The sequence below is a fragment of the Stegodyphus dumicola genome, chromosome 2, assembly GCF_044657685.1.
Source record: "Stegodyphus dumicola isolate Sdum_Otavi_A_Nest chromosome 2, ASM4465768v1".
Lineage (NCBI taxonomy): Eukaryota > Metazoa > Arthropoda > Arachnida > Araneae > Eresidae > Stegodyphus > Stegodyphus dumicola.
In genome coordinates, this window is record NC_140769.1 from 241,326,867 (window position 1) to 241,343,076 (window position 16,210).

At 32.2% G+C, this 16,210-nt stretch overlaps 1 protein-coding gene across 3 annotated transcripts in view; it reads left to right on the plus strand.

Annotated features, from left to right (window-relative positions):
* Nucleotides 1-3,417: 3,417 nt before the first annotated feature.
* The window catches only part of LOC118180123 (carboxy-terminal kinesin 2-like), a 70,685-nt gene continuing 57,892 nt past the window's right edge, over nt 3,418-16,210 (plus strand). The window contains exons 1-3 of one of the 3 annotated variants that reach the window (XM_085811942.1): nt 3,418-3,479; nt 4,171-4,327; nt 13,522-13,648. In XM_085811942.1, coding sequence (XP_085668068.1) covers nt 4,181-4,327; nt 13,522-13,648 — 274 coding nt within the window. In that variant the 5' untranslated portion in view covers nt 3,418-3,479; nt 4,171-4,180. The other 2 variants (XM_085811941.1, XM_085811943.1) reach the window with 2 other exon arrangements.

A 16,210-nucleotide genomic window follows, 5' to 3' on the forward strand; every position in this document is an offset into this window, starting at 1 on the left:
ACTCACCTTAGACCAGCACTCAAAGTACTTTATGCTAATTATAACACCTACCGTACGGATCGTGAGACAGGAAGAGGCGGTGGCATCATCACATTTGCTAAAAGAAGCATAAAACACTCTCAAATTCCTAATCCCAGCACCACTTTCGAAAGTAACACAATAGAAATTGCAATAGAACATAAAAAATTCAAAATTTCTAATATATACATCCCACCAAATAATAATCTCAGCCCACAAGAATTGATTCACCTCCTTAATTCTAATACTTCTACCATTGTTGGAGGGGACTTCAACTCCAAACACCCCTGCTGGAACCGAGGATCTACTAACAAAATAGGAAATGACATATTTAAACTCATTCAATCAAATAATTATAACATTCATGCCCCAGACGAGCCCACCCATTACGGGTACAATAGCGCCACCACAATTGACTTTTTCATCTCAAATAAAATTACTAACAGATGCAATATCTCTGTAATTCCAGCCCTCTCTTCCGACCACAACCCCATTGTATTTAAAATCCCCATTAATAAATACCTCCCCTCACTTGACAGAAGTATAGGAGTTACAAAAATGGATCAAATACTCTGAAATTCTGAATAACTCCATACAAAGAAACCCATGCATCAACAACAAAGACGATTTGAACACGAAGTCTCAAAATTTACCAACTGCATCAACTCTGCTTTAAAGGAAGCCGCCAATACTTTTTATGTCAACAAGCCTTTCTTCCCCCTGCCTGCCGATATAAAAAAATAGTATTAAAGAGAAAAACCGGATCCGTAAAAGATGGCAAACCATCAGGGATCCACAACTCAAACGCGAACTAAACTCTATGCAAAAAGTAATCAACAGAAGAATCAAGAACTTCAGAAACCAAAAATGGACCAATTTCCTAAATAACCTAGCTATAGAGGACAATTCCCCATTTGACATTTTTAGCAAATTCAAGAAACCTTATAAACCTATCCCACCTATCCATGGACCTAGCGGAATTTCATATACAGAAGAAGATAAAACTTTATCTTTTGCGGACTATAAGGAAAATATATTCACTCTTAATTCCACTCCGTACGACAATAACCATATTCAACGGGTTAGCCTGGTGGTCAATACAACTTAATACACCTGCTCCGTACAACTTCACTTTCCTGACTACCCCAGCAATCGTTGCCAACACCATCAGCTCCTCACAAACGAAGAAAGCCCCAGGGCACGATGGCATCTCGACTAAAGCACTGAAACATCTTCCGATCAACGCTCTTACCTGCCTAACTAAGATTATCAACAACATTATCAAATTCGCTCATTTTCCTAACTCATGAAGCAAGCTATAATAATTGTTTTTGCTAAACCGCAACAAAATCCAACCTTCCCACAGAACTATCGCCCTATCAGTTTACTTAGCCATCTGTCTACTTAAGCTACTTAGCCATCTGTTTACTTAGCCATCTGTCTACTTAAGTTACTGAGAAAATCCTACTTTTCCACATCCAAAAAATTCACCCTTCATGAATTTTCTCCCAGAAGAACAATAGGGTTTTCGTAATCATCATAGCACTTGCCACCAATTTCTTAGAGTTATCAACATTATCACTGAAGGCTACAACTGCAAGCATCCGACCGGTGCTATATTCCTCGATATCGCGAAAGCTTTTGACAGGGTATGGCATCGAGGCCTTATTTACAAACTAACCACTCTCAATTTTCCAGATCATTTTATTCGCTTAATAGCCTCTTTTTTTTAGCAACAGAACATTCAGAATCAAAATCGGTACTGCTTACTCAACCACCAGAGTAATCAATGCTGGTGTCCCACAGGGGTCGCCACTTTCGCCTTACCTTTTTAATATTTATACACAAGATATCCCTAAAGATCCTTCTATTCATTTTGCATTCTTTGCCGATGACACCGCCATACTTATTAAAGCCGGCACAGTTATGGCCGCAAGAAACCAACTCCAAAACTATTTCATAAAACTGGAAAAATGGCTCACCCTTTGGAGGATTAAAATTAACACTGATAAAACTAAGGCAATAATTTTCCGCAAAGGAAACATGAAATACTATCCTTCACCCCCTGAAATATTTGACGAAGAAATAGACTGGATTAAGGAAACCAAATACCTTGGAGTCACCCTTGACCAAAAACTTACCTTCAGAACCCACTTCAGCTCCGCAGTACAAAAATTTAAAATCATCACAGCTACTATGCGACCTCTTCTTGGTAGAAAAAGCAACTTATCTACTACAAACAAATTAATTTTATATCGCTCATACTTCGTCCAGCCCTCCTTTATGCAGCTCCGATCTGGGGACATGCAGCTAAAACCAATATTAAACAATTACAAATTCTGAAAAATAAAATTCTAAGAGAAATTATCAATGCTCCCTGGTATATTTCAAACATCTACATTCACAGAGACCTTCAAATCGAACTTATTCAAGAGTATATTAAACGATTAGCTTTCAACTTCTTTTATTCAGTACAAACCCACAGTAATAGCCTTATTAACACTCTCAGACACTCCCCGCATCCCAGTGAAAAATATCGGTACCCATGAGAATTACAACCCTTATTGACTCATTCACACTAAACTGACTCTGCGGTTTACTACCCGCGGCTACATCTTATAACGACACTGAACATAACCCTCCCTTTTTTCGCCGCCGCTAGCACGGACCTGACTCTCTTTTTCCGCCTCCCACACTTCCTTCCACCCTACTCTTTCTCCTCCCATCTGATTCTTATCAGAAGTCGAGTAAAAAGATGTTTCTACATCTTGACACTCGAGAATAAAATACGATCTGTGTGTGTTGATGATATTCGCATGAATGGCGGAATTGTACCTCGTGACACGAATTTTAAATATCTAGGAGTCACGTTGGATGAACGATTAAATTTTAAACTCCATATCGAAAACATCAGAAATAAATCTTTTAAAGCTTTAATGGGTATTTATTCTATTCTTGGAAGAAAATCAAATGTTTCTATCAATACCAAGCTGATACAATGAAATTTAGTGTTAATACGTTGCAATATAATATTTGTCTTAGGTATATAGTACTCCATGAAGTTTATCTAAATTTCTTCTAATTTAAATTCGGTGCTTCCTTATTAAAGTTACAACTGTTTAAGCATTTGATATTCGCTTGTTATAGATCAGGTCAGCGAGTTTACAATGTTGGCGATTAAGCGAGGTGTATTACTTCTTATCCTGTTTAAGATGTATGATGTTAAAAACGCAAAATCGCAAAACGAAAACAATAGTTCTACAGGGACAAAGCCCCTTTGGACTAACAATATTTACATCTAAAAGAAAAATATTTTTGCTCAAAGTCTGTAAAATCAGGATGAATAAAAAAAAAGCTTTTTAGGGAAACCCTATTTTGATTTTGTGAAAAACATACTTTTTTTCTGGCAACATTGCTCTTATCACCGATTGGTTATTTCATTTAACGTTGGTATTTTGAAAGTGTGTATTTATTATTTACATTTTAGGTACCTCTTTATAATAATGTAATGCATTATTCTTTTACATAAGCTTTCAATTTTCTAATGTTTATTTTTCATAACGATTGGATTCTAAATATCAATTGCATGTGTAGTTTTCTGTGTTATATTTGAAAACTTGTAATATATATCTTTGATTGGCGACTTGTATGTAAGTTTTATAATTTTTAGATGTCTATTTATTATTTTAAATTTTCATAATGAAGTATAAAATGCGATATTGTTTTACGTCATTACTTTCCTTATATTTATATGAATATTCTATTGGCTCCACATAGGATGAACTTGCTCTTTTACTAGTGAAAAAGGATGTTGGAGTTTTTGGTGTGTCAATTGTCTAATTGCCTCATCTTAAAAGCTCTAAATAATTTCATTTTGTAATGTAAATGCCCTGTCTAAGATAATTATCTTAAAGGACTGAGGTAAAATTATTTAAATATGCTTTAGTTTGAATCAGAATTTAAGGTTAGGTGATAAATTGGCTTAATATATTTTAAATGTTAGAATGTACTTATAATATACATATATTTTTCAAAAGAGCATTTTAAGGGAGGATAAAACGTCTTACATTCAGGTTAATATGACGATTTGAATTTTATATATATTTATATTCTTTTAATGTCATTAAAATGAGAGCTTTAAACTTCCTTTAGAATCATTAAAATGAGTCGAATACCAAAAATTGGAACCACAGGATCTCTAAAAACAAAGAATTCTACTGACAATATGCTTCCACCACCAGCAGTTACGTCTCAGAGGACTACAAGCAGTGTCCTCAGAACTGGTGTTAAAAGGGCAGGAGATTCTCAGGTATGTGTGACTGAATTATTTTTTACAATCAATGTTTCAATGACTGATGAAAATTAAGTTGAAAATTTTTTTATCATGAATAAGTGCAATAATTATGTAAAACTGCTGCTAAAATTAAGATGGTTCGTAGTCCTTAAAAGTCCTTAGGTTTTTTGGAATTGATTTTTAGTCCTTAAAAGTCACTAATTTCGGCTACATTCAACAGGTCCTTAATTTTCATCATTTGAAATTTCTACCTGTTTTTACAATTGCCATTTTTAATGTGAATTAACATTTCGAACAAATATATTTGGTAATTCATTGACAAATATAGTTATCTTTTGAATGGGTGAATAGATTCATGGATTATAATTTGTGCTGATCTTTGGAATATGGTAACTGGTTGTTTGGCGACATTTTGGAGGCGATAAAGGTTACTACCTAGGACTTTGGTTATAATGTGAGAAGTACTCAGTTCCGATTACGCATTATTTTATGTGAGGGAAATGAGAGATCATGGGATATGTCATGTGACATTAATGGACGAATTACAGTTTATTACTCGGAAAAGGGGGGAAATCGGGGAAAAAATCTGGAAATTTTGTATTGAGCTTTATTCTGTGTTGTGTGAAACAGTTTTGGTTAATTTTTTGATCCCATGGCTCTAACTAAAGTGAATTCGAAATGGGTATTTAGTGGGATTGAAAGGGGTAGTAATAAGTGTTTTTTTTTTTTAAGGTTGTGCGAGATAGAAGTAAAGATGTTTTATTAAGTTATTTATTTTACCTGGTACCTTGCTGTGAACTATAAATATGATTTTAAAGATCCTGAAACAGGCGCACATACGCTTGCTTTTTGTTTACCGGAGGAAATAAGAAAAGTTTATCGGCCACATAATCAAAATTCTGAAGAAGTTTAGGTAAGTTAGTATTTTTAATTATTTGAGGATATTATTTTTATGCATTGTTCTAAATGTAAGGAGTAAATAAAATAATATGGTATTATTGGAAAATTCTTATTAGCAATGATTTTTATATTTTAAGTAGTGTTTTTGAATTTAATTATATTTTAATTAAATGATCGTTATTTTGTGAATTATATGTTTGTAGGAATTTGGTATACGTTTCAGTGGAAGTAAATGTGCATGGAAATAATTTAAATATTTGACACTAAGTATTTGTAATGTTTGTGGTATGAATTCATTGGTGACATTTATAATATAATTTAGAGGTAAAAGTTTTTGGATATTTTATTTATTTTATACGTGGAAATGTTCATCCTTGGAAAGGGTATATACTTTTTCGCGATCAGATAATTTCGTATATGTGCTTTTTACCGAGTTTAAAGATTCACAGATTTTTTTTTTGCATTTTCGTGCAAATTTTTGTAATTTATGAGAAAATAGCAGTGTAGATGGATAAAGTTAAAAGTGTGTGCAATGCCATTTTTGTGCAATTCTGGGATGTTTTTTTAAGTAAAAATAAGTCAACGTGTAAATGGTTTATGTGTATGTGCTATTCTGAAAAACGCGCAAGGAGTTTGCGATTGTGCACTTTTTCCCAATTTTGCAGTTAATATTTGTCATGATTAAGCAGTTTTGTAACCTAAAATTTCTAGCATAAGTGTAATTCGGCTAGTAGATTGTTGGAAAAAGTGTTCAGTAAATAAAAAGAAAAGAAACATGTCTTTACTTCGTGAAGACAAAATGGCGGCGAAAAAAAAATAGAGGGTTGCTGTAGGAGAGTTGGTTGCCAAATTTTCGCCAAAAAATCGCCGTTACCATAATCCAAAGATCAACCGAAAAAAACTACTGTTACGAAAAGCGAAATTTTTCTTACCATATATTATAAATTTGCAGTACTCTTGTTATCAGGACTGTATTCAGATATGTATGTATGGATGCATGTGTGTGTGTATACACAAATACATATATCCACATAGATACACTCATGCATACTCTGAATCCAGTCCTGATAACAGAAGAGTACCTTTGCTGAACCACTTTTAGCAGATATTTTTAGTCCAAAGGGACAATTTGCGTGAAGGACTATTAATTTCGTTTTGGTACTTTGTGTTGGTTCACTATAAATGTCAGTTCACTTTTCAAGTTGTTGCCACCAAATATTATTGACCTGTGTTATATTTAAAGAAATTAAATAATGAAGAATCTGCTTAAATATATGTATGTTTCTCACATTGGGATAAAGCAACGGGCCATCAAATAAGAGAGCCATCAAATTTTGAATAACGAAATCTTCCATCAAATATGGGCATCTGGAAGCCCAAATTTGGAATTTGAAATTTGTTTTATTATCAATATCATATTTTGTAACACTTAAATGAATTTTTGATTAACAGACTCAACGATTGCAAAGTGAGCAATGGCAACACTCTTAGGAAAAAAAATGTTTTTATCTCCAGTGTGCGAGACTGTGTATCGGAAATTCTAAAACTTTGCTCATTTAAAAATTATTTTGCAATATTGCTGTTTAATTGAATTTTATGGTTTAAGTGCAAAGAACATGATATTTAATAAATAAATGTAGCACACAAAACATTTAAAAAATGTCTATTTGGGCATAATGTAATTCAGATTTTTTTCATTTTGTTTTATGATATTGTTTTCCCTTATTTTGTGTACTGACTTAGATCAACATTTCTTAATTTTTTAATGTCATTCTTATTATCGGAGATACACTTAATATTAGGCTTTATAGATGAAAGTTGAATTCTCATGTCATCTTTGGCCTAAAGTGTGTTGTAAATATATTTTGTCAGTATACACAGCTGAGAGCCCTGTTCCATGTAGTTGCAAATAATAAAAGTACTATTGTAGCCTTTTTGATAAGAATTCCACTAATGTCATTAATGTAAATTTTCTTGCAACAATGAATCAGATGCCATATCAATAAAAGTTTTGTATTCTTCTACTGACATGGTTGAAGGTCGGCATTTACAATAAATGGATTTTTAATTCACAGTTTATTTTGATATTTAATCTGCTGTTCATTTGGGAAATACTGGTTCAAAGCTTCGTGTGAATAATTTTTGTAATAAATGTCATCCTTATTTCAACTCCTTTTTCTACTGAAAACCTTTTATTGTTGGGAAGCAATGAAAGTCATTGGAGCTTGCATAAATTTTCAAAATTCTATCTCTTTCTTCAAAGGAAGAATTTTTTCATGAGCAGTTAATACCTTTACTTGTTCGCCCTGCAGTTAACCCTTTAAATTTAAATGAGATGTTCATTGATCTTTGTAAAACTGTCGCTTAAATAGACAATTTAAAACAGCCAATGTCTATCAAATTGACTTTTCAATTTAAAATTATGTTCTAAAAGAAAAGCGTATACCTTGTCCCTTAGTTAAAAAATACAGATCAGTATCTTTCCTCGAGATAACCATATAACTTCAATATATGAAAGAAGAGCTGTATGTACACTTCCCATGTGCTTGCATAGTTTTTAAATAAACAACTATTTAGTGGCTGAGATTTATACAGATAATGACTTTGGCCACCTCATCAATCTCATAATTGGGAATAAATTTTCTGTAAGAAGTGCCTGCCTATACATCAAATAGTAGTTTTAGGTTTGGGTTATAATTTTAATAAGCTGTACAGCCTCATTAGTTATGGCACTCATGGTCTTTACTCCATCTGTACAAATATCAGTGCGATTTCCCCATGGTACCTGTGTGTTTAATCGTGAAAAAATAAATGTTTATCCGTTATCATGGTTCAGTTTCCCTATAATTTACATTATGGTCCCTGACATGTGTTTTTTGCTTCTAATTTTATGGAAGCGTATCCGTGATGTAATGTTATTGTAATTGGTAAATTTTATTAGTGAGCAAAACAGTAAAATAAAAAAATGTTCGATCAATTAGTATTTTATAAGACTTGCATCAACAAGTTACTGTTATCCCAGCTATTTGCAGCACCCTTCTTTATTCAAAGATATGGGATTTCCCTGTGTTTTTAAAAGTGGAGGAATTTCCTGTGTTTTAGATCTGTGGGATTCCCTATGTGTAGTAATCAAGGATAAGGAAATGAGCTGGAAAATCACCAAAAGTGGGATTCTGGATGGCTTCCCACCATGGCTGGTGTAAAATACCAAAACTTGTCTCCGCAGTCCTGTCACAACCACTGCTTTTTCTTTTCATGTATATATAGAAAGGGTGTCTGCTCATTTTTAGAATTATTTAGATGAAGAATTTGAACAAAGCATTTGTTTTGGAATAAAAATTTCTTTCAACAGCTTATTACTTGAAATAAGAAATATCATCTGCTACTTTTAAATTTATTCTTCTTTCAAAATATTGCATGTAAACAAGCTGAGGATTGAAGGATATGTTTTTGCTCTTTCCAAAGAGAAATATTCCTAATCCGTAATTTGAAAACACTGTGAAATGCATGCTGTTAAAAAGCCTAAGCAAAAAATAACAGGGTTGCCACCTTACCTGGAATACCGAGAAAACGAGAAAAAGTCAGGGAATTTGAAAATTGACCTGGAAAGGTCAGGGAATACCTTTACCTATTTCATGCAGCAATCCCAAAAATAAGCGAGTTAAGCTCCGACATTGGAAGCAATCACTTTCTTGGAGAATTATGTATCACGTGAGTGTCATTCTGGCAGCTGGCATAGATGCACTTCTCACAGCTCCTATAGATTGTCTTTTAGAAAGGCAAAGCAAGTTTCCAGCAACTTCGGTTTCCAGTAACCTTGAGAATCGAGAGACTCGCATGGGCATGTACAGTGCATGTTGAACTAAAGAAAATATGTATTCTCATATAAAAACAAAATCGGTTTAATCCCAGTATACGGTACCATGGAGGTTAGAATAGCCTCCATGTATTTTTTCTAACCTCCATGTATGGTATACACGGGATTTGGCGACGTTATGATGAGCAGTAAACAGTTCATTTTGATGTTGGCGACAATTTTCAAAATCATGCCAAGACCGTAGCATATACTAGGATTTTACTGCAAAATCTTTTTAACTCTTTTTTTTTTTTTTTTTTTTTTTTTGATGAATGCCTTTATTGTCATTTTGCAGTAAAATAAAAAAAAAAAAAAAAGGCTAACCATTTAATACAATCCACAAAATATTGTTGATTATTCTAATTCAATTTTTAAATAATTATCTTTATTTTAATATTATTTGTATCATTTAATGTTGCTTCTTCCCTCTAAATTTATTTATTATTAGTAAATAATACTTTCAAATTTCGGAAAATTTTCTCTGGCATAATCCTGAAACTAATTCCAGCTGTATGATGACATACCATTACGAAATTTAATGCAAATATTTTTTTGCTTATGTATGCTGCTAAATAAATATAAAATACCTGAATTTATTTTAAAATATCATTAAATAGATTTCTTTCTTTTATTTAGCTGCAAAATGTCTGCAAAAAAAGACATTTTTTAATCTAGATTGGGCAAAATCTAATCTCAATCTTCAGTGGAGAGAACTTCTATTATAATTATAATAGTAATGCTTGCTTAGTCATATGTATATATATAAGTCATGTAATTGGCATTATTATTATTTTTTTTTTAAGTAGTACCATAATTAATTTACCTCTTAGTACAGCTAACATGCATTACACGGATAGACAGGAATTTTCTTAAAACATGCCTGGAAAAGTCAGGGAATTTCATTCTGTTGTTTGAGTGGCAACCCTGAAATAAGCAGTCAGAAAGGAAACCATCAATTATTGCTTCTACATAGATAGAAGAATCCAAGCGAATGCCTGAAAAAAAGGTGTGTGCTGTTTACGATGTTTCTAAAGTTAAATCTTTGGTAACAAGAGAAAATCCATGGATGCAGAAATCAATCGCAAAGTCTTTAATAACAACTTTAGGAACAATAAATAAAATAATAAACCAACATTTACATTTTAAGGAAGCTAAAAATCATAATGTTCACAAGTTTACCAAGGCATGTGACTTAACATGAACAATTTGTATAACCCTGTATGAAAACTGTTTAGCAGAGATAAATTGAATGTTTTGTAAATTTTCATGAAGCATGATTTTGCTTAAACGACTGCAACGAAAAGGTCTCTTTATAATTGAAAATGAAGAGGAAAGAAACGTACAAACTTAGTCCACCAATTCAAAGAAAGTTCAGTCAGGGGTTATGGTTGTTGCATGTTTCTCATACAGTGGGAATTAAAAATAAGAAGAATGGGAAAAAAATTTTAATCAACTCATCGTACTACCATAGAAAGTTTTGCATTCACTATTTGCAGAACTTCCGTTTCTTCATCTCAATGGCTTTGTAGGGTGAAACATATCACTGCATTCCTTGGAAAAAAATAAAATACTAGTATGGGTATTGCATATATACCTTTTCAATGTATTCCTGCAGTCTTCTGATATTGCACCTATTGGTTATTTCACCTTTGGTCTCTTGAAAAGGGCTTTTCCTACATTCAAACCCACCCTGATTGATGGGCTATAGTAAGTAGTGGAAGAGGAAGGGAAATCAGTACCCCCGGAAATTTCAGGAACATCCCTTCTATCATGGAAATCACAACGCAGGCTTAAAGTCTCCCCCTCCCTCCAAAAAAGGCTATCAGATTGAACATTTGAAAAGTATTCTTTACATTTTAAACATTAATTAGCAGTCCTGAAACCATTCGAAGAATGTGAAAACACCCTCTGTACTTTTTCTGCTTTTATCCACGTTTTCTGAATTGCCAACTTACACAGAACCATTCAATTTTCACTCGAAAATCAAAATTAGACTTATTTTTTGTTTTCTTTTTTAAGTAAACTTCAAAGGTGGGAATTTTTTATGTTGCTTCACCTGATCATAATGAATAGTACTAGCTGAAAAACTGTACAGTCAAAAGTCGTTAATCCGGAATGATCTATAATCGGGACCTCAAAGCTACAAACTTTCTGCGCATGCATCAATGCATAAAGCGTTGACGCATGCGCGTAATACCTTTACGCATGCGCATAATACGTTTATGCATGCGTGTTTAATGTATAACGGGTGGTATAAGCTAAGCTAAAATTGTCTAATTATCTATTTCAGTTAATGTTGCAGATTGCGTTGTACCTTAATCTTAGAATTGGATTTGGCTTATTATTTTTTGCAGACTGTTAGAGCAATTTTATAAAAGTAAGCTTTAACTTTCGATTATGTCAAAAAGACTTTCCGATTCTGTAACTGCCAAAGGATATCTACAAAGCAAAAGCACGTTTCGATGTCCATCAATCAAAAAGTGGAATTGCTGCAAAAAATGGATAACGGCATATCCTTTGTTTCTCTAACCATTCCGAAATCTGTTTATCACTTTCACACTGCTCTGCAGGAGAGGGGAATGTCGCAGCGCGCAATGAACTGGAAGTTGATCTGTCAGCACTATCCTTATATTCAGGGGCAGATGTTTTTATTTTATTCGGCTTATAATTCATTACTAAATGTAGCATTTCATCTTGATGTACTCTGTCTTTGATATGATTTAAGTCAAATTCATTATAAATATCACGAATACACATCAAATAGTTTTCTGGTTGCAATTTTCTAATTTCGACTATGCGTAATGTATGCTGTACGCATGCGCGCTTTGAAAGAAATGTTTAATAAAGTAAACAAATAAATATTAAGCTTTTTTTGTAAATTTTGATACCCTTTAGATCATAATTGTTCTTTATTTCATAAATTACGGTTTTATATTTTTAATTTTATAATTTCTGCATGCCATCTTACCAGATTTAAACTGATGATCTATAATCCGGAAAAATCAATAATCCGGAATCGCCGAAGTCCCGACAAGTCCGGATTAGAGACTTTTGACTGTATTTAAATTATAGTCTGTACAGTGTCTGCAGGACCAAAATTTTTGCTTCCAATACCTCTCTAAATTCTAAATATTTACTGCCCCTTAATTTTGTAATCCAGTACCTTTCCTAATTGTAGAGATTTTCCTTCCCCTTAATTTTGTTGCTTGGTGCTTCTAAAAATTTTGCCTCCCTTAAATTCTAATGCCCGATGCGCTAACACCAGCTCTGGCACTGGACCTGGCTTATCTAAATAACAAATCAGGTATTCTCAATTCAGATAGCATTAAATGCAATCTTCTAGCATCTGGGTATAATTTACAAAACCTTTTTTTTTATCATATCGAAAGAAATTTGTGTTAAATTTCTTCTTATCAACACTGTCACGATTTTTCAGTGGAAGTCTGCAGTCACCTTAGCTGAAGTCTGCAGTCATCATCACCATAATGTCAACATAAAAGGTTACCATGTTCTTTGGTATTCAGTTCCTAATATTTAAAAAAAAAATGATTTATTGTGTGAGTCGTTTCTTAAGCTGCCATGTGTTGATAGTCATGCAGTGGTGAAAGCAAGAAATAATAAATGATTTGCCAGATTTTGCCACCAGGGATATATGTTTAGTAGGAACAAAATCAATGATGTTTCAATTTGAGATGTATGGTCAATCAAAATGGTGGGTATGGAGCCAAATTATCGATCAATACAGGTTTATGCTAATAAATTATTGTTTCATCAGTATTTTGTTTAGTGCTGAAGGTGAAATTAAGAATCGGTACTCTCCACATGTTTTATTATGAAAAAATACCAAATGCACAAACAGAAAGCACTTAAAAAAAAAAAAAAAAAAAAAGAAAAAAAAAAAAAAAAAAGATAAAAAGAAAAAAAAAAGAAAAGAAAAGATTGCTAGTGATCCAGACAGAGGTCCAAATTTTAGATCATTCCAGATATTGGACATCCGTATTTCGGACTTTGGACTGTATTAGCAAATTTATCCCCTTTAGCCAGTAAGTACCTCATTCTTTTTCTACTTTCTTCTGCCGTACTGGGTAAAACATGTTCTTTCCATAAGAAACCTAACCCTTGTTTGAAGGCTTCAAAGCTATATGCTCTATCTGTAACTTTTATTTGTTTATTATTTAACTAACTAAAGGACTATCTGTTCCTTCAAACTTCTGTTGGAATGATTGTCTCAGTTTTGGCAGAATCTCCACCAACATTTATGGTTGATGGGAAAGTACATAAGTATCTTCTTTTTATAAGTAATTGGATGATGTATAATATTTTCCTTTAAATATAGTTTAAATGCTTTGTTTTAGTCATTCATTAAATTAAGGATGTTGTTAATTGAATGTTTTTTCTATGTTAAAAATATCAACATATTTATTACTTATGATGTTTCAATTTAAAATTTCAGGCTGGTTTATCAGAAAAGAGGCAAAAAACTAATGTTGAGGCACCAGTAAAGAGAAATGGCTTCGGATCTACTGTTCGCTCTCATACGGTTGATAAAATTGCTACCTTTTCTGATAAAAGCAAGCGAGGTAAGATTTGTTTTTTAACCATAAAAACCATCCTGATATGGCTGGATTGCAAAGCTAAACTTTATTAATATTTGAAAGGCTAACATTTTAACCACAGATATTCAGACTGAAAAATAGGACATGTATTGCAAATAGTGAGGACAGAAAAATAGAATAAATATAGTTTAAATCCCAATTTAATGATTGTCAAGGGATTAGAAAAATTATTATTAACTCAAGGATACGTCTTAATGCAATTTGAAACATGATATTTATTACAGAAAATTTTTTTTGTTGTTTTAAAACTATCTATTATGTTGTAAGTACACTCTTAAAAGAATTATTTGAGGGAAAAAATTAATACAATGATGCTTTGTATTACACTTTAAACGCCATTAACCGTTATCTTATCCTTAATACGTAGGCAAAGTCGTCAACTCTCCTGATTTCGAACCTGATTTACAACATTCTCCTGACCTCCTTGTATTCTTAAAATTTCTCATAATTTTTGTGTAGTTTGGCTTCATACTTCGTTATTTGTATCCAAAAAAGTGATTTTTAGTGAAAGTGCTCGGTTTTTCTCTAGATTAGATATAAAAGAAAACCAAAGTTGTTCCATTAGTCGGACATTATGGCACTCTTCTGCTTTGTGTGCTAGTTATGTGTCTGAAAATTGTTCCAGTTCTCCAATGAGCATCGAGTGGAGCTGTGGATCATTTGCATATATTAATAAGCACAAAACAAGATAGAGGTTGTTATTTTGTTCATCTCATCATTGATTCGCATTGCTCAGAACGCTATGAGGCTCACATGCTTTTGAGAGATAGTTTAAGAAATTCCAATCTTGTGTCTGCAAAAAGGTAAAATACTCATGTACTTCTCAAAAATCATACACAGGTGACTTTCCTTGTGTTATTTTGTCAAGTAAATGTAATGCATTTGCATTACAATTTTTCAATTTCGTACGGTGGAAAGGCCAATTATCTTAAATATGTGTACATGCTAAAGCACAAAAACATAAGTTGTACTGAAAAATAATAATAATAATAATAATAATAATAATTTTTGTAAACAACTTTAAATAAATTAAATTTCCACTGACTGCATCACATGCTACAGCTTTATTTAGAAAAATGTTTCCGATAATGAAATTGCTCAAAAATAATCAAGTGCAAGGACAAAAATGCTGCAATTGTTAAAAAGAAATGTGTATGAAAAATAAATCATTCGTCACTGATTGCATTAAAACAGCTCCATTCTGTCTTTATGGATGGAAGCAATATTGCCAATGCAAAATTATATCCAACTGTTATTTCTTTTTTTAATCCAGAGTCTTTAGAAATAGAGTGCAGTTTACTTTCTGTCCCCACTTTAGGAGATTCAAGAGGCTTTAATTTAGCTCAGCTATTTATTCAAAGTTTAAAAGAAAATGCAATTCCTCTGGATAATTGTTTAATACTTGGTGCCAATAATGCACCAGTAATAGTAGGCTTAAAGGCTGGTGTTGCAGGCATCTCAAAAAAAAAAAGAAAATTTCAATTTGCACATTATTAAATTTAGCAGCTGGAAAAGGAGTAGCTTCTTTACCAATAAGTGTGGAATGTTACATTACTGGTGAAATTTATTATTATCTTGAAAAGAGTTCCAAAAGGCAGGATAAATTAAAACAATTCTGACAGCTGCATAATACTGAAATAAGAACAATTTTGGAAATATATATGTACACCCAGTCCAAAAGGGAAAAAAAATGGGGCAGTTGTTTATCTTCTGTTCTACTGAGCTGATTGACCAAATTCAACTTACATTTTTCATGTCTTGAAGGTGCGACTTAGAATATATATCAGATTTATACATAGCATTATTCTAAACTAGGTATTTTGAAACAAAATCAAATTCTTTCTTAAATACATACCAATATTTTCCCATATTTATATCTTATGCCAAAGTGCCAAGTTTCGTAAAAGATTAGATCTCAAAATTTTATGTCTCTAGTGTTAACTGAATTTGGTATATATTTATTATTGTCTTTTTTTGTTTGTTTAATTAAACCTACTTGATCCTTTGAGAATTCAAAATTTAGGTTCAATACAAATACAATTTGCATGTTTTTTATGATTTATTTTTTAAATTATAAATTTTTTGAAAGAATTTTGAGCTATAAAATTTTTGCCGTCATCTTAAAGTAGATGTATTTCTAGGCATGCCTGCCAAAAATTAGTTTTTATATTTAAACCGTACATTTCCAAATAAACTTTTATTCAGGATCATTTATGGGGAATTTCTTTATTTTCATTTTTATTAATAAAACATGAAGAGCTATTTTTAAAATTTATAAAGAGTTTAAAGACTTTTTTTTCTTTCATAATTATTTAATAAGTAATTTTAATTTGAGTAAATTGAGTAAATTTCTTCCTTCGCTATTTATTGTATGCTATTTTACTTAACTTCATTTTCTAATTTTGCTGATTACAAAATTATGTATGATATAGGCATTCAATACTTCTGAGTATAACAAACGATACGGCAAAAATATCAATAAAACATGCCGTCTTCTACTTTAGAAATGCTTAATACTGCTCTATC